The sequence below is a fragment of the Semicossyphus pulcher genome, unplaced genomic scaffold (assembly GCF_022749685.1).
Source record: "Semicossyphus pulcher isolate SPU_LCO1_2020_fin unplaced genomic scaffold, fSemPul1.0.p SCAF_3, whole genome shotgun sequence".
Taxonomy (NCBI): Eukaryota; Metazoa; Chordata; class Actinopteri; order Labriformes; family Labridae; genus Semicossyphus; species Semicossyphus pulcher.
In genome coordinates this window covers 28,619,824-28,639,971 of record NW_027211704.1, presented here as the reverse complement: position 1 = coordinate 28,639,971, position 20,148 = coordinate 28,619,824, and the positions used below count along the sequence as shown (strand labels likewise).

General features: G+C 38.1%; 1 protein-coding gene across 2 annotated transcripts in view; it reads right to left on the bottom strand.

The window, feature by feature from the left end:
- Positions 1-18,969, bottom strand: part of phf2 (PHD finger protein 2) — a 33,637-nt gene extending 14,668 nt beyond the window's left edge. The window contains exons 1-9 of one of the 2 annotated variants that reach the window (XM_069678072.1): positions 18,708-18,969; positions 4,907-4,992; positions 4,532-4,646; positions 3,938-4,098; positions 2,191-2,332; positions 1,888-2,074; positions 1,503-1,665; positions 687-774; positions 340-446 (exon numbers count right to left, since the gene is read on the bottom strand). In XM_069678072.1, coding sequence (XP_069534173.1) covers positions 340-446; positions 687-774; positions 1,503-1,665; positions 1,888-2,074; positions 2,191-2,332; positions 3,938-4,098; positions 4,532-4,646; positions 4,907-4,992; positions 18,708-18,805 — 1,147 coding nt within the window. In that variant the 5' untranslated portion in view covers positions 18,806-18,969. The remainder of the gene's footprint in view (positions 1-339; positions 447-686; positions 775-1,502; positions 1,666-1,887; positions 2,075-2,190; positions 2,333-3,937; positions 4,099-4,531; positions 4,647-4,906; positions 4,993-18,707) is intronic. The other variant, XM_069678071.1, reaches the window with a different exon arrangement.
- Positions 18,970-20,148: the final 1,179 nt, after the last annotated feature.

Sequence of the window (20,148 nt, the reverse complement as noted above, 5' to 3'; positions counted from 1 at the left end):
GCTGAGGGGAGTTTAAACACAGGCTTGTAATGGAGCAAATGATTCTAGCTGAGCCAAACCTTTTGAAGCTAATCATCTGTGAACTCTGCGATTCACCGATTTAATGACTGAAATAATATTAGAGCATCCAGCTCCTCATCTGTGCAGCAGACACACTGCCCTTCCCCGAGTGTGCGGCTCGGAAAAAAGCATTTCTGACAGTGTTTGTGTTTTCTCTGCTTTCATGCATTCCTCCGGAGTAATTGCGAGTTAAATAAAGCAAGTAGGTTTACATGGACACAGCACATATTAAAGCAAAAATGAAATCTATAAATATATCTAACTGATTTAAGAGTTTACCTTTGAAACGCTCGAGGAGATGTCGTCCCACATACCAGCACGCCGTCTCAAAGTTGGGGAAGGGGTTGAGAGTTTTGACCTTTAGCCGCTTCTCGATTTCATACGCTCTGCGGAGAATGAATCAAGATGTTTCAGCTAAACATCCGAATGCATTACCAACAGATTTATTACAACAAACTATGAAATGTACATGGTATTTGCAAATGTTGAGAATTCATAAACAGATTAGTGGGATTTGTAGCTAAAAGCAATGTCATGAAGACGCACTAAATCCCCCAAAATAAGAGCATGGCTGTAAGCAGAGACATAGTGGATGATTGTGTGTGTAATAAAACAGGTGTTCCAACCTCATCTGCATCTCCACACTGAGGTTGTGGACGAAGTGTCCAGAGAACGCCAGGCAGTCAACTGGAGTCAGTATTGCATTGATCCAACCTGAGGGGGAAACAGAGTGATTGTAAATAATGTAAAAAAAAAACACATCAATATTACTTGTTCCAATTTGCTTTCTAGTTGTGATCCCTCATCCACTACATTACTATAAACGTGTATTAAGCATTCATATATTTTTTTTAAAGTAGCCTCGTCTTGTTACTATTAGTTATTCAAGAGTGAAGTTATTCAGATTTTTTATTCTATTAATGAAATCTTTGTCTCCATTACTTTTTACAACACATTGATGAGCCTCGAAAGGGATAAAATGTCCATCATTAGAGTCCGAATTAAGGTCTTTAATTCTTTTTCTTGGCCAACCAGTGGCAGAAAACAGTAAGATATTCACTTTACAGTGAAAAGAGAGAAACCTGAAATTGCAGCATGTTTAGTATTTGTGCTAAAATAAATTACTTCAGTGATTAATCAGTTATAAAAATTGTCAGTCTCTTAGGACTTAATATTACAGTCCTCCATTGTTTTTGTGCACATTTGGTGTCAATGGGATCTCTCCACCAGAATCTTAAATATTATTTTCTAGGACTGAACAGTTCTTGACCAGTAACATTAATTACTGTAACAGTTAATACTTCCTTTTAATGTACTGTCAACATTACAACATCTTCACGAGTAATATTGCTGCAATTTCTCTGTCCTTTTTGGCAAATTTAAACAGTATTATGTGTCTTCTTAAGTGTCCTTCTAATTAATGATCTGTGGGTAGCTCTGACCTGATGGGATAAAGAGGGTCTGTCCTTGCTTCAGGATGCACTTGTAACACTTGTCCACCTGGTCGGCAAAGAACATCTCGCTGTGATTGGACGATGATCTCCAGCGCTCGTACAGAGACAGGTTGGCAGAGGTGGGCTTGATGAGGAAGAAGATCTTTTCTCCCTGCAAACGCAAACACAATCAGATCATCTGGCAACATCGTATTACTTCACATTTCTTCTTGAAAGTATTTTTAAAAAAATACTTGAGAATTAAAGACAGGTGCTGTATAAAACTGCCAATCATATCTGATGCTACAGACTGTAAATATCTGTCAACTGTCTGATGACTATTTTTGTTACCACTTCTTACTCATACATTACAATAAACATGAGTGGGACAGACCTTTAGGACATGGTACCAGACGGAGGCGCCACCGCACTCAATGTGGAAGTCTGTGTAGCTGTCTTTGACACAGATGAGACAGTATTTGGTGACTTTCGGCTTCCCGAGCAGAGCGTCATCCGGCCAGTAGTTTTCTACCCAAGACAACCGCCGCACAATCTGTGGACTCTCCACTATACTGTTCATCCTTTCCCAGAAAAACAGACGCAGGAATCAGTACCAGCAGTTTTCCAGACTCTTTATAAGTCAAATCTCACTTTATGACTTTATCTTAACCTTCACCATCATGTGTAAAGCATGTACCTTGTGTCAGAGAACTCCAGGTTGATGACATTTAACACTTTCTTTCTGTTTGTGCTGTAATAATAATCGACAAACTCTTTGAGCTTCATCTTGCTGTCGGACTGTTTGGTGACATCAATGACATCCACGCCAACATCGGGACCTGAGACAATAACAGAGGACACAGAAGACAGGATGAAACAAATAGAAGAAAAACTCACCGCCTACAAGCTAAACATTTCCTTTAAACAGGAAACTGCTTGTAGCAGTAAGTAAATGTTCTCATCACTGTGAACAAGCACAGAGAAAATAAAGAACTGATGCGCCCCCTACTGAAAAGCAAATAGTATATCACATAAATATCAATAAATGCACTGCAGGTCACCAACTATAACACAAACATAAAATTATGAAAAGCTTTTACTTTTCATAAAAATACTTAGGATGTGCTTACACAAGAGCATACATCATCATGTGTTGTTCTCTCTTCTATTGCTCATGCTCTTATTTTTAAATTACTTGTGTGTCTGCTTTTTAAACAAAGTTATTGGTATGGATATTTATATTAATATTAGACATGTTTTAGAACAGTAACAGCTGCACTGGAGTAGTACATAAGTAAAGTAGTAATAGTTATGTATTAATACAGAGGTGGTATTATTAGTGCACGTGATACTGTGAGAAAGGCAGGAAGAGTAATAGCAGTAATCAATAGTATTAATGACAGCAGTACAAAGTAAAGCAGTCCTATTAATAAAGTAGCAGCAGTAGTATGAGTGGTGGTCATTACACTTACACACTCACAGCTGCAACGATAGTAGTAGGGGGAGTGCAGTCAGAATCAGACTAAGATTTAATGCAGTAGATTTTTTACATACAAGGAATATTGGCCATCTTTTACGGTGCATAACAATAATCAGTGAGATAAAAGAAAAAAGCAGTGGGAATTTTTAAGAAAATAAAAAATACTAAACAGAAACATTCGCTAAAAAATAATTAATATACATCCGTAAATATATTAACTGAAATGAAAAAAGCTATAGGATATTTGAAACAAAGAAAATAGAATTTGCTAAATATTGAACAATGAGAAATGAGACAATAAAGAATATTGAACATGCAATAAAAAATGTAGGTTAATATAACATATTGAGTCAATTTAGGGAGACTTCATGTTAATGTAACACACTGTCAGCGCCTTGTTGAACAGACCTGTTGCAGTCAGAAAGAGGCTGGTTTTGTGGCGGGAGGTTTTGGTCATGACGGACTGCAGCCTCTTGCCGAAGGGTTATAGTAGTGTAATCATGGCAGCCATAATAATAGTAGAAACAGTCACATCAGTGACATCACTATTAGTAGTCATAGTAGTAGTAAGCCTAGTCATTCGGTCAGTAATTACAGCTATAATAGCAGCAGCAGCTGTATTAGTAAATACAGTAGTAATTGAATAAGAAAAAGAATGAGAAGTTATTACGTATTAGTATGTTTAGTTAGTAGTGGTATAAGTAGTATTAGTAATAACTATAGTTCAAGTCATTCTACCTGTTCCAGTAATATTAAAAGTAACAGTTTGGTCGTGAGTGTAGCAGTCAAAGGAGTACTTCTACTAATAGTACTCTGACTGTATAACTGTAGTATACTACATCAGTCAATACAAATTACTGCCGTAATATGGGCAATAATCGTATGAGTTATGTAAGAAGGCACAGTAACTGTAGTCGTAAGAACAGTAATATCAGAAGTATCAGCAGTGAGCAGAGTTCCTCACCGACATAGTTCTCCACATCACTGATGTAGAAGGTGGGGGCGGGCAAGGACATGCCCAGGCCGTCTTTCTTCTGAGCCAGGATTGGCTCGTTGAAGCCATTCTCCTCCAGGTAATCCATGTTCAGCTGACTGCCGCTGAGCTTCACCACAACATCGTCAGCACTAGAACCGACACACAACCAGAGTGAGTTATAGAACAATTATTAATCATGTTAAATGTGTGTCAAGTGTTTCAAAATAAATGTCACAAACTAACAAAATTAAATGTGATTACACCCAGCAGCTACATATGAAACTATCTGAGGGGAAGATCTTAAAAAGTTATAAGACAGTGCCCCCTAGTGGGACTCTTTATGTGAGGAGGTACATTCTAACTGTCTTTGATGACATATCTGTCACATGTGAGGAATCACTTAATTTAATATAAGTTTAATTACTTAAATATGATCCTTCTTAGAAAGTATAACGTCTGACTATTTCAATTATAAAGAAGGTTTAACTGAAACTAATTCTCATCTAACATTATGACTCTGCTTTTGCTGTAGGTTTTAACTGTTGAACGGTTCAGTTGTGAGTCAAACAAAACTGTCTTTACCTTGGAAACGTCCGACTGCGAAGCTCCTTTATGAACACCTGACTGCCATTCTGAACAGCTTTGATATCTGTGCTTTGCCCCGTGTCATGTTTGCTCCAGTTCTTTTTCTTTTTCACTGCAGAACAGAAAATATAACATAAAAATCATCAACATCAACATTAAGAAAGTATTTTCACACTGCAAGACATGACTTGAATTAATAATTCAGGGGGGGAAAAAAATTGTTTTCCTGCACAGTTTTATATCACGAGAGAAAGTAAAAAAAGGCAAAAGCTGAGAAGAAGTAAAGTGATCACTAAGCTGTTTCACTTTTTCTTTGTTAAAGAAATAACATCTCAGTGTGCATCAGTCAACACACCTGTGTGTGCTACTTACGTGTGGATTTGCCGTGAGTCTTCTCGCAGTTTGGACAGTGATATATGTCAATATCTGGAGCGTCATCTTCATCCACCTCCACACAGCTGAAACAACAAGAGCAAGAAGTTTTTATGATTAGGAATGCAACTTTTAAGGACCCACTTTAAAAACCATTAAGACGTTTGTTAGTGTTTGAATGTGCCTTTTTTGTTTCTCTATATTCCACTGTAGTCAACTCGCCTGAAACTCTCGCCTGAAAAGTTTTATTACCAGTCAGTTTTGTGTAAAGTCTTATTGCATTGACAGCAGGGCTGAAGTAGATGATTAGTTTGATCATCAACAATTATTTTATCGATGTATTACTTGTAAACAAAACTTTTTTAAAAAGTGGAAAAAAGCCTACAGTGAAAGTAGCGTCTCCTGATTAGATTTTCAGTTTACTGTGATATAAAACTCACAGAAATTGCAAATCATCACATTTGAGAAGCTGGCAGAAAAGGTTTAGTTGTTGAGTCACAAATGACATCAACAGTTAATTGAATATTAAATAGTTTTGCAGTCAATAATCAATTATTGTTCTAATTTAATGTGCAAATTTATCTTAGAAAATTTGACACTGTGTTTGTAATTTGTTGGGAAAATAAATGTGAATGATGAAGTGACACTGAAATAGACCTTTAAAAGCAGAAGGACATCAGGCGCTCTAATACAGGACAGTGCAGGACAAGAGGAAGGACAGTGAAGGACAGCACAATTTGTCCATCAGACAGCAGGTTATAAATACCCTCTGCACACTGTATAGGATATTGTACATTTGTAATGATTATTACTAAATCTGACACTGTTCAACTTTGTAGTGTCATCATAAACATTTAAAAAAGTTTTACTACTGTCTGTCATGTAAAAATGGCAAAAGAAAGCTAATAATTTCTGACCACAGACTAACACTCATGTAGTGCTCCAGATGATTAAGTTGTAACAACATGGAAAGGCTTCGGCAGTGAAGCAGAAAATGACAGCAGCATTGTGGATAAGAGATAAAGACACAAACAGTGAATGGCCGGCTCTTCCCGCTGTTTCAAACAGCAGCTGTCACGCTCTCTGCACAAGCAAATTCCTCCCATTTGGAGCCGCTGCTCCCAAACTCAAATGAACTGGGAGTTTCCCACAATGTTTCCTTTTTTCCCTCTGTGAACTCCACGGCTCTACTACACCGCCTACTCGCTTTCACTGAAGGCAAATAAATACAAGAGTGGGTGGGCCTGTGGAAATAGTGGAAATGCCTGTTCATGACATCCATGACTCTGTGACTGAAAAGGAAAACTCCTGAAATTTGCCCTTAACATGAAATGTGCAGGCAAACAGATATTTAGACACTTTCACTGAAAGCTTTTTGGGCTTTCAAACTTTTCATTAAGAATTTAGTGAGTGTGACAGTCCCTTTATTCCTTTGCCAAGGAGAAGAGATTTTCATACAAAAGAAGACTTGTGATCTACTGGTGCTCTGCTTTTAAATCTCAAACTACATGACCTTCATTGACGCATTTTTTTTTTACCAACATGGGAGTAAGTTGGAGGCTGTTTATTGTCTTTCTGTCACCTTGAACACAGAAAAGCTATCATTAAGCCCCACACCAATATTTTGACAGAAAGTTTGTGTTACAAACTTGGGGCCGGGCAATTTAAAAGACATTAGCCTCAAAAAGGAGGGGTTTAATAAAACACTAGTGAGGTGCATTATGGGAAATGTAGGATGCAGCACAAGTGCAGTCACAAAGTGTAATACTAAATTTCAGGAGTAGCACTTAAGCAGATTTACTGACATATCTGCTGCTGAGGTAAGGACACATTACATACAGTAGGTCTGACCACATCATACTGCAGCAGGTGGAATTAATCATCAAAAAGACACACAAGAGGTTAACATGATAGACACAGCCCAATATGATGGACAGTAGGTAGACAGCCATTTTTGCTACTTGCATGACTATTGTTTTGTTAGTACTGCATATTTCATGCTTCCTAAGTCATCAGTTAATCTCTCTATTATGTCCCAGGATTATTACACAAAATACCTTTAACTGTGAGTATACAAAGAAAAGCCATAATGTACAGCGAGCATCATGATTGTGAAAATAAACAGGGTAATGTAGACCCATGAAGCTTGTATTTGTTTTGATTATTAATTTTTTAGGGGTTTTTGTGTTTTCTGTTTTATCTGCATCATTTATTTCACGAGTTGCGTCACTATAAATCTTTCTATCGATCTACATATAATTTTCTTTTCTGCACATTACATTTGCTAATGAAGGCGGATGAACTTAGTGAAAAGCTAGTATGTGAAATTATTTTGCACATGCAAATGATCACACATACTTTTCCTAAGGTAAAGAACTATTTCTGGGTTCCAAACATATTTAAAGTGAAAATAAAATATTACAGCCTAAAAAGTTTATATCATTATTACTATGAAGTCAGGATGTATAATCTTTTGATACTTTAAATTGTTCTGTTAATGACTTCAGTTTTTTTTTTTTTTTCAATGGAAGATCCTTTATAATCACACGACAACCTCTCAGTTTGTAACATGTAGCGCTGGCTCAAAGTTAACTAGAGGATCCTCTAGAGGGGACTGTAATGTTAAAGTTCAGTCAAAACTGCTTCCCATAAAGGCAGCTGAATGTTACATTCTTTACCACTGAGCATCAGGGAGTAAAGAGCTTTAAGATATTTAACATTCCATCAAAAATCTTGGTTATTGGAAAATAAGGTCTGTAGTCTTTGAACTACAGTACTCTAAAAGTGGAGCGCATTGGAACTGAGTGTCTGGTTTCTTGTGCTGATGAAACTTCTGTTTTTATGGTGTAAGGATTGTTGATGGTGCCCTTAAAAAGGAACTTGTACTCTTCTCTTGTTTGTCTAAATTGCTTTTATAAAGTCTAAGATATTAATTTACAACAACTGTTTTATCTTCTTTGCATCACTAGTGACCTCTGCCCAGAGACAAATGATGAAAATGAGCTTTTAGCTAGCCTATATCTGATAAGAATCATGTGTTGAGCACTGTCCCTGCTAAGTAAAAGTTCACTGATTGCGCCTCTAATTTAGTGGCGGCAGGGTGAGAAAGCCTCTGAAACAGCATTTAGGTCTGACAGCAATACAACCTGACATTGAATTCTGGGACTAGGCTATTACTGTAATGAACTACTACTACTAAACAGTCATACCTTCAGCTACGGGGCCATGATTTCTAGTAATTCCTCTTCAACCATTGATTCTTTTTTTTTCCATCAACATCCAAATATCCAATATCCAATGAATATCAGACGTCAAATCATTAAGAATTTAAGATTTTTTTAAACATAAGCATATGACTTAATTAAACTAAAAAAAAGCAAGGAATTAGGAATTAATAATGCTTATAAGAAATACAATAACATAAGACTCATGTATAAGTCCATGTGATATCAGTTACACAGAGGGAAATCATGTCCTGACCAAGTGAGGAGACAAATCTGTCCCATAGAGACTCTCATGGTACACTTTTCGAAGGTTGAGTGGCACTGTAAGCTAACTGTGTTCTTTTACTGGCATGAAACGTCGTAAACGTGTTCTTTGCTGGCTAACGTTAGTAATCTAATTTAACTTAACTGTGAGCACATCCATTGCCCACTTGTCTGGCTGTGTTTTTGGACCCTGCCAACATCTCATTCTGTGTCCCCCCCTCCTCTGCCTAAAAACCTCCTTCTCCTCGTGGTCTACTTGTCAAATTTCTTATGAATACAGATACATTTAATTACTATAACAAAGTGACTATTAACCTATCATACAGTATTCTGTAACTCTCTTTACCGTTAAGAAATGTGTCTGTATTTATGCTGCGCTCATAATGCTAAGCCTTTACCAACGTACGTCTGCAAAATCAGCAGCACTTATCCACATCAGCTAATCTATTGTTTACAGCAAAGCGATTTGCCCACTCTGGTCAAGACAAAGCTTAAGTCATTGGTTAAAACAATATTGTGTTGAAAGGTAAAAAGTCATGTTGCTTTCAGGTACATTACAACACTATCATTTAGATGCCTTATAGTTAGAGTTGGGTCAGAAAAAGTCAAATATAGCCTTAGTAGGAGAACCCATAAGGAAGTATTCTTAAGACACACTCAAGTAAATTATTTCTTCTATTTTTCAAATAATTTGAGAATTTCTGCACAGCCTCTCTGCCTCAGCCTCTGTGTCCAGCACCCCAAGATTGATCCTGCTGAATGGATCTGTCAAAATGGTTTGATAAATTGATACTATAGCTTGTGACATAAGTCACATGACATATAGCCTAGCTTCTGAGGTATCCTAACTACCGTTCTGAAATATTTACAGCTGGAGGACTGTTGGTTTTAACTATTACTGCACCACAGTGTATCCGGCATGTTCTGAGTGATTTAGTGTCTCACTGAGAGCATGTTGCTCTAGAATACACAGTAGCTATGTCTATGGTGGTGGTACTGTAAGAGAGATTTTCTGCTCTGGTGGTTTCAATAAAATAACTCACAACATGCAGGCTGATAATCTTAATCCTTACCTATAGTGAGCTAAATCACTTTTACTAAAACTAGAGGCTGGCAGCCTGGCATGCATTCAAAGAGAACATCTGTTGTTGTGCAGATTATAGGTGATCACAGAGACAGGGGGAGAGAGCATTGAGGTTTAACAGGATGATATTGAGCAGCGTTAAGAAGTTAAGATTCAGGTGCCTTTAGTAAATCAGTTGGCAATGTCTATGTACAGTCTATTGTACCAACAGCAGTAGGCTCCCTGCTGCCTCTGATCCTACCAGCATGTAAACCATTATTAGTCCTGTAATGGTAGGAGAGTTTCACAAAGGCTGACCAAAGGCTATCATAAAGTCAACTAAGTACTGAAAAGCTGCTGTGCTGGTGTTGTTATGTCTGTTACAGGGGATTGTTTTCTCCGAGCAAATAATAGATGCTGACTATGGAGGGCAGAGTCACCATCTGACTGATTTATCGTTTGCATAGCTGTGTAGTTCCCAGGAGAGGCGGTCATACTGTACCTCATTCACATGTTTATGAACTCAAAGTTTCCTGTTAAAATCTTATTTACATTAATGAATGTGTGTTTTTATGTTGTAGTAAAAAACTAATAATGATGCATAATTCATATTCATCATTTATATTCAATGCTGACCCTTTAAGCTTCCTATTTTAAGTGTCTATTTATGTGTGTACACTGAGAGCAATGTTAACCAGAGATAAATTCCCTGCTATATAGCTTTTGCATTTTTGGCCAATAATGGCCGTTCTGATTCTGATTTCATGCCTTTCAGGTGTCAATCCTCTATTGTTTGTTTCAGTTTGGCCGGAGAATCGATTAAGATAAGATACGAGAACATAAGATAAGCTTTTATTGATCCCCCACAGGGGAAATTTACTTGTGTACAAATTAAAAAAGTACTCAAGTAATAAAATTCACTATCTATTCACAGAGACTCAAATAACATAGCCAAGAAAAGCAGCACCTATGGAAAAAATACACATTAAGAAAATTGGAAAAAACTTTTTAAAAAAGTAGTCTATATTTTAAGGGCAAATCCATTCATCCATTATCTATACCACTTATACTGTTCGGGATCACGGGGGGCTAGAGTTGATCCCAGGGTATACCAACGAGCATGACTGTGGGAGGAAGCCGGAGAACCCGGAGGAAACCCACGCATGTAAACTCCACAAAGAAAGGCCTACTACATCTGAGGAACCTTCTAACTGTGAGGTGACAACGCTAACCACTGCAACAGGGAAGAGCTCTTGTGGGCAAATATCAATCAGTGATAGAGATTTCACTAGAAAAAAATATGGATTACAGTGCAGTACTTCCAGTGTATTGCTATTTTACATGAAGATGTTTTAGCAGTTTACCAGTAAAATTGTGATGGCAGTCATTTCTTTTAAATCAAGCGTTCAAACTATTTATACTGTGAACTGAAATAAGGAATTATAACATCTATGAAAAATATAGTAAACATCTGTGATTAAAATACAGTAATAATATCTGATAATAACATTTTTACAGTGTAACTATTAGCTAGTTAGCAAATGTCTTTTAGAAATGCCAGGTAATATAAGCTATCATGCATGCTAAAGAAAAAGGCTGTTAACATAAAACAGGCGATATTCACTCAACAGAAAATCAATCAGGCATGTCGGTGAAATGATTTGTCACTAATCAAAACAACACATGTATGAATAGTACGAGGAAAGAATCAATACTACGAAGACGGCTGATATGTGCAATACTCAGCTGTTTCAGTCTTGACCCAGTATATCCAATATGGCTTAATCACCAGAAACATTTCTACTACAACATGCTGCTTGTTGTTAGAAGAATGAGGGGTGCTTATTGACAGACGTTCCAATATAAATCTGTTAACACTGTTTCCACTTTATTTTGGACAGACGTATTGTTTTGGAATTTCATTACATTTATTTTATTTAATTTAATTTACAATGCAGTCAGCAAACCCAATACATTTCCATACACACCTATTGTGTTCATTGTGTCTGTGTAGCAAGATAAATCTTAGAGACACGTATTCCAGCGTTTATAATACAGTAGCTGTAAACGGCCAGATCCAAAACGCTGTGATGTAAGTGTGGTGAAGGCCTCGAGCTAATCCACTGACAGTCAGGCTTTGTGGACTTCAGGTCAAGTCAAGACACATTCAAAGTGCTTTTAACAGACTGGAATACCAGGCACAAATGGTACATGGTAGGTGACTTACTTTACCAGCATGTCATTATGAGTATATGAAATAGGGCCTACTAACTCTCCTTATGCAAACAATTGTATTTGTTGACTCTGTACCATGTTCGGTTATATGTACTTTGAGTTTGTAAAATCAAACATCAGAGTAGTCCTTAGAGGTGATTCATAGCCTGCACTGAAGTATTTAAATGACCACGAATGGCTTGTATAGTGGGAGAAGAGGTCTTAGCTACTGTATGTATATCACAACTACAATAAAATACTGCTGAATAGTATAAGGTTCATTGCAGAAGAGAGGACATGGAGGACACGTGGCGCCTGAGGTACATAATCTCCATCTATAGTGCTTTTCATATTAATAGCAATTGTTGCACTGTCCAGTGATAACATCATCCAAACATGAACAGCGCTTCTAACTGTTAGGGGTGAAAGGTCAAGAATCTGCTTCTCCTTGCCTTAGCCAATTACTTTAGTTGGAGTTGGTTGTTTTTCATAAGAAGCTAAAAATTTAGGAACTTTTTAAAATTAGACTGATGGTTTTTTGTTGTTGAAAAAAATAGTTTTTTCATCCCTTTCTAGGACTGCTGGAGCTTGCTAGACTGTTAAAGGGCTGAAACGCAAGAGCTGCTGGGAAGCATCCAGGAAACCAAGTTTTTTTTGTTTCAGGGGAAACCAAGGTTTTTTGTTTCAGAGGGAGCACAGTTGCAAAGACAAAACAGAAAAGATTTCCAAATTGATAGCACTTTCTAGATTTTGTGGGTGGTAGTGCATGGCAGTTCTAAGTTGGTGGAGTGATTTGTTACAAACTCCAGCATGTTAACTGTGTGCTAGCTCTTCCCCCCTCTATTACTTCTTCTCAAACCCACCAGGGACAGGCAGGGTCACCCTGTTGGTGATGCATGAGTCGGGTATGCCTGCATGACTCATCTCTCTTCTGACCACATTTAACTTTCGTAAGTCTAGCTGCTGTAGCAGGAGTTTGAGGGGTGCCTCTGGAGCTGGGACCAAGCCCAATGTTGCATATTTCCAACCTGTCATACTTAGGTGGACCCTCAGCAGTGCGGTTCCAACACAGTCATGAAGGCTTTCAATACAAAGTGGGTGTGGTTAAATCAACAGGGGAATAAAAAACGAAAGACATGTCCTGGCATGGCCCTCTTTACCCCTTATGTCTGTGCCACACTATGCCTATATTTTTTCTCATGGTGCTTACAGATCTCAACAGTAATACAAAGTGAAAAAGAAAATCGCAGCTGTGTGAGCTGCAGCCATTGAGCAAGGCAGCAGTGACACACAGGTAGAGCTCGGCAGAGTGGCCAAGGAGAGAGCCTGTGGGTTCAGAATGTTTGTGGGCTTCCCTCAGTGGCCAGTGTTGGAAAACTATCCATTTTTTCTAGTCAGGACGTACCAGAGTCAACCATGGTTGCATTTAGTGTTTTTCCAAGATTGCTGCTTTTATAGGAAACATTACAAAGATTTCATCCAACTGGTGAAAAAGGCTTCAAGAGCGAGGAATGACAGCCTAGATGCTTTTGTAAACTTTATAATGGGATGCATTTAGGACTGTCTCTTACATGAGATGAAGACAAGTGGCTACAGGGCAAAGACACATATAAAAGAAATTTCAAGATTTAAGTTCCTTTAGTCTTGTGGACAGAAGCATTACTTCAAAAGGATCTTGTGCTGTGTGTGCTTAAGATATAGGAAAGCAACTCTTTGCTTACAGTTAGCCACTACAACTTCATATTGCAGTGTCTTCAGGTGAAAATAGAGAGAGATACTTTAGCTTCTGCAATGTTTTATACACCTGCTAAGCTAAACAGCCTGGTAGAGCAGAACAAAATGTTTTAGGAGTTAATAAAACATCGACAAGTAAAAAAAGTCAAAGTGCAACTTTTTAAAATATTTTAGTAGTATTCTTACTAAGTAACTACTCATAATATCTTTGTTATACTTTAAGTAACTTGGGTATGGGACCCGATGGGCAGGACAAGCTTGACAGAAGTTTGCTGTAGGGCAGGTAAGATATTTAAGTAAGAAAGACAAAGTCAGTGGTTAGACCTGCTTTCACTCGTGAGACGGGTTATCTCAGAGAAAAACTACAAACACTGAGAGAAAGACAGATTTGAAGGGGATTGTTAGTGTGGGTCAGGTGTGTGACAGCTGGGGCAAGATACTCAAATACAGTGCCATAAGTATTTGCTTTGTAGTAGATAATCACGTAGGTTACTCATCAAGTAATTGCTTGCAATTCAAGATAACTGTTATGCTATCAAGTTGCTATGTACAGGCATCAGTGAAGTTGAACTGTAATGGACACCGTGTAGTAGTGTTCAAAAAGTTCATACTTGTGTTTTTCATATTTGTAAAATAGAGATAAAATTGTTGCATCTTAACATGACAAAAATCATTTGTTTGTCATCTGTAACGTGAAAACATCAGATTTCTGTCAAAGAATTGACTCATAGTCAGTTATAAGATCCCAGCACACCACAGATCCTGCCAGGCTGTGAGCTGGAGAGTCGTCGCAGTGGACAGCAGCATCGAAGGATGTAGCTTCCACCGTCTGGCTCAACATTTGTTAAGATAACCTCACTGACCATCATCACGTCATCAAGCAGAGAGTTGGAGCAGCCTACAAACTGGAGTCATGCTGCCTTCTGGTTCTATTACCCACCTCCCCAAAAGTATACTGACTCAAATGACTTACCCACAGAAGTTAGCATTTGTTTTAAGCACTTCCAATTTCATGTCTAGTAATAATCCCATTGACAATTTTGTCAAGCAGCAGCCAGAGCTTCTGCTTATTAATGAATAGTAGTCTTTTCATATTGTTTTGCATGTCTTAAGCAGTTCTGGAGTCAATTTCCAAATTTTGGATTAGTGTCAATAAGAGTATTCAATGCTAGTTCATCAAAATTGAATGCATGTCAAAACAAACAAGGCACCACTCCAAACAATCCTAAATTTTAAATGACGTAAATATTAAAATGGCATTTAGAAAAGAGACTGTAATATACAGCTATGACACAATATTTCACCTTGACTACACAAGTCATTGAGGCCTAATAAGAACATTTATTGTAGCGCTATTGAATTTGAATTTGTTTTTATTCCAGGACCATTTTCAAATAGTGTAGAAACAATGAACCTACAATATGTCACTATTGTATTTTATAGTTATATCTACTATTACAGACATCAAAGAAAAAGTGTAACATTCGAACAGTAGCCTACATTTGGCAGAGTTATGTTTGAGGTGTATTCAGCCTAGCTTAGCACTAAGACTGGAAGCTAGCTTCTAACTGCTAGTTGCATAAATTATTTTGACAACAGAAGCAGGCAAATGAACCCAAATACAGGCAGACACACAGTTTTGACCATACTGTATAAATAATGGACGCAACCACCATGACAGCTCCCATTGGTTTGTCCACTCCTTTTTTGAAGCCATTAGTTTGCCATGCATGTTTTCTAGAGTCAGATGTGACCATATTTGGATGAGAAGCTGGAGAGGCACAAGGGATTGGCAAACGTTAGGTTATCAAAGCTGTATTTTCTGTGCCCGTAGCTAATTCTTAAGCTAACCAATGAGCTGCTTAACCATCGTATTTCCTCCAGAATGAGATTCTACTTGTGGTGGCAGCTGACTGGAATTGTTTACCTTTTGGACTAAGGAAGCAAGAGCATGGATCATAGCTGACTCTGTTGCCTGCATCTCTGTAGGAGTGACAGTGAGCGGCAGATTAATAGCATCAACCAGTTTTCTCAGCCATCAGCCAACAACAACGCTGAATCCTATGCGCTGTCCCCCACTGACAAACTATTGTTTGATAAACACTAAACAAGCTAACAAGTCAGATACACTGAGTGCAGACACAGATACCTGCTAATTATTGCTAATATAAAACTAAAATAATGCTATAATTCTCTGAACGAACTGGAGCAAAGACTTCTTGAGAAGTCTGTTTGTACAATAAACCAAACGAGAAGCCATAATGCTTGTCTGATATTTGCATGAATAAATCCTTAAGCCACCAACAACACAAACACTGCCGAGAGGCTAGGTTCAGTGTCTGAATTAGCTGAATTGACATCTAGCAGATAGCTGGTGGCAGCCACCTGTCACTCAAAGCGACCAGGACCCTAATTTCAGAGAACTTAATAATAACATTTTAACAGGGGTGTTATGTGTAAATTTCAAAACCTATACAGTTGTCATGAACAGAGAACATAACAATAGTGACCAAAACTTTTTGGTTCCAGGCTGTAAACATATTTAACTCTGCTTCAAAGTCTGTATTTTAATAAAGGGCCTAATGGGGTTTGACTCGCTTTTGGAGCCAGCCACTAGTGGACACTTCAGGAACTGCAGTTTTTGGCACTTTCATGTTGGCTAAATTTCTCAGCCCCACAAGGTTTCTGCTTGGTCTTGACATATTAATTATCATGTTATGGTTAGCAAACATGTTACACATGTAATAATATTAGCACCCAGAGCTCATGTTTCTCTCTAATGTATGGTAAGTTGAGCTGGACAGAGACACAAGCTAAACAAGCCTCACACAAGCACTGAACCAGTACAAAGAGAAACTGATACCAGATCTCTTATCAGAATCTATGGCAGCAAATAAGCATGTTTCCAAAAACATTCGATTTTTAGCAAATCCTAGCATAGAATTGACAAAAGTAGGCCTACATGATAACTACTACCTGCAATGTTACTTGTGTCAAAACACGTTAGAGCACTGGTAATACATTTTACACACCACACAAACTAGGCCTATCTTCTTGGTATTTTTACAGCTTCCTAATTAAATTACCAGATATTTCCTCTTCCTGCCGCATAAATGTGTAGGCTACTACATGCCGATTAGCAGTGTATACTAGATTAGAATAGTAGCTTATAACATATCTTCTACTCATCACAACAGAGCATTTAGACAGCAGAGAATAGCTGAGCTAAGGTGCATAATACTGTATTGCATCAATATGCTCAATGGTGACACTGTGTATAATAATAATGCTGATAACATCCAAATACAAATATTTAACATGAGACATAAACCTTTAATACTTAAATTACTTAAACTTAAATAATTTCCTGCTGTATGTGACAAAGTAGAATCATGTTGATCAGGTTATGTAGGCTAAATATGAAAATAAATGGTATAAAAAATAATCTTTTGTAATTTTCTGTATTTTTGGCTTATTCTGATGCATGACTGTAGATCATGGCTGGTCCTTAGCATTTACTTCACCACTTCATAATGTAATAACACTAAAGTCTCGGGAGCTAGGGGGAGCATTAACTTAGTGTTGGGAATTAAAGAGTGCCAGATCTTATGGCTCCGTTCCTTTCCGAGAGCCGAGCTATAGGATCCGAGGTGAGAGAGTGGTCGGACTCACGAACATGCCTGCACTATATTCTCCCGTGTCAAGACATGCCTTTAAAATTTAAAAGGAAACAGCATAATAACGTAGGAACAATTAATCAACGTCATTGATTCGCCAATCATTTATGACACAACTCTGTATGGCTACAGAGATGTCAATTTAAAAACAACAAACTTGGCGGAGGGTTATAATGTTGCTCACAATCAGCACTATGTGGTGACATGATTCCGCTGCATATGACTAATGGTGCGTTCCAGACAACTGGGAACTCGAGAACTTCCCAGTAAAAACTTCTGACTTCCGATGGTGAAGGTCGGGGTAGATGAATCAGCTCTGAGTTCACAAGTAGGAACTCCGACTTTGAATGGCGTTCCATACCAATTTTTCTAGTGGTTGGTTGGAAAAATGCTGCCTTCCAGACTTTACCGTTCGGAAGTCGGAAATTTCTCGAGTTCAAATAGCAGCTAGTATAGCGGAATTGCAGTTGAATAAAGCTGTCTGTGGTAATCTGGCATAAAGGGGAGTGGATCTAGGGCGCGCAGTGAAATTTGGGCACAACTATAAAAAGAACTGCTCTCTCCTACGACTCGGTTCCCGTCGTTCGCACCAAAGAGTCGTTCAAAAGAATCGGATCGTTCGCGATCGTCACAACACTGCATTAAAGGGTTAACGTTCAGGCGCGTAAATACTCTTCATTGCTCTGACGGGCTTGTTCACCAAAGGAAACACGATGAACAAATCATCTATTACCAATAACACACTCTGAGTGCAGCCGAACAGCATGAAACATGACAAAACAAAGACTAGTGCAGGGGCAGACGTGTGTAGCAGCAGCTACGACAACAGGAGGGAAATATAACATGATGATAACAGGGATTTGGCTGAGATCATAACAGCATATGTGCGGCGGGGAAAGTGATGAGCGGCGGTGGACGATACGTCTACCTTTAATCGCAATTGAACTATATAGCAAATACATTTGACACGAAGTAGAGACAAACAAGCTCAGTTATTGTAAAAATGTTGTTCTATTAACCCGCTGCAGCTTAAGGGCATCCAATACGGGCTATTGTCAGCCATAGCTGCTGCCTGGCAGGAAGGCTGTTCGGGGCTGAGCTCAGACTCGGGTCGTGATTTTAACCGTGACAAACAGTCGGTGTAAGCTATGAGAACGGTTGGGTTTGATAGCATTTACTGATAATAAAGGCGAAATATCGGCCACAAAGCAGTCAGGAAGAGGGCGAAGGGGAGAGAAATGAGCAGCGAGTCTGCCTCGGCTTCCCCCGCTGCCTCTGCCGCCCGCTCATTACAGCAGGAGCGGATCAGTTTGGGGCTCTGCGGGGATGTTAAAGACCCATCAAGCGCAATTAATAGACGAAGCCCACAACGAAATCACTATATAAACCACAGTAACTTTTTATAATGGGAATCTGTTTAGCGTTATTCACGAAAAAATGTCACAACCCAGCTTGGCTATATTTAACTCCGCCTTCTTCTTCTTCTCCGAGCGGCCTCTCTTCAGATGTAGACGGGCGACTGAGAGCCACAAAGCTGTCAAACGCACCGAGACCTCGCCATTTTTGTTTGTTTTCCACAAATGCAAACCGCCACAAAAACACCACGGTGAGCAATCTGGTCTTACCTTCCGTGGAACCAGTCCTTGCAAGCATCGCACTCGATCATAAACTGGGTCACGTCGTAAGGTAATCTGCAGATGCAATATACTGGTACAGTCGCCATGTTCAATTCACAACTACGTCGGGATAGACTGGGGGGGCTGCAGGAGGAACAACGTCCTGCAAACAATATGATCCAATATGATCTTCCCCAGAAAAAAAGCCAGGGGCAGACCCGCCGGACACATGAACCTAAACGCACATCTCCATCACACCACGGCCGTGTGGTGGAAACGATGGAGGCTCGTCGTAGCAGACTTTCCTGAAATGCATTATTATTATTATTACTATGTGCATGCCCCCTGGTGACTGTACGTTACGGCGCCGAGGCGGTCATATTAGAAGCCAGAGGAAAATGTAGCCTCGATGTCGTTGCGAAATAAATAAATAAATAAATGTGAATGTTACGTCAGGGAGCTGGTTTAAATCAGCGGAGCTCAAATCAGATGAATGAATGCCCGGATCAATCAACATTGCAGATATCAGGGATAGTTTTTTTTTCTACCAGCACATTTGATGATTGCAGCAGTCTTTATTTAAAACATAAAGGCAAAATAAAAGCCTTTTATTATCAGTCTCAGACTGCTTATTGTAAGCTGGAAAATAAAAATAAAAAATATATATATGTATCACAGCGCAATGTATTATTATGGTGTTACGTAATATTTAGTTATTATGTAGTCTAATTAAAGAAGCAGTTTTTGGCTGATTTTATACTTAATTATCATTAAATCTATTTCAAAAAAAAGGATTGGGGGGGAAAAAACTTAAATTAAAATTCTAGGAGCTTATTATTTTCACTCCAATAGCCTGGCTGGCCTTGTGAGAAAAAGATTTAAAACAACTTTAATACTAAGATCAAAGAATGTCACTCACACCTACAGAAAATATTGTTCTATAGGCTGTAGTTAATTATATAAAATGCACATATTAATGTAACTGGCTTGACAAAAATATTAAATTATTATTTATTATAATAATTATTAAATATATAAAAAAAAAAAAGGTCATTGGAAGAACAAGATACCAAAATATATTTCAATAAACGTATTGATGAGGAACTGTTAAGGCAGAATTAAAGTTATTTATATGTTTTTTTGTAGGTTTCCTGTGAATTGTTTAGTTTTGTGTTTGAAGTGATGTTATGTCCTGTATGATATTTCAGGTCAAAGTTCACCAACATAAGAATCCAAAGTATCTTTTGTTTGTATCTTGACGAAAGTAGGAAGTTAAACTATGACTTGTTACGCAATGTTTAATGTGATTAAAAAGCTGTGGGGGAAAAAAAATGTTGTTTGGCCTCCTTTTTACTGTAAAAACAAAATAGTTATTAGGAATTTTTTTGTAAAAATCTTTTTATCACTTAAGTAATAGCACGGTTAATTTTTTATGTCTTGCACCTTAACT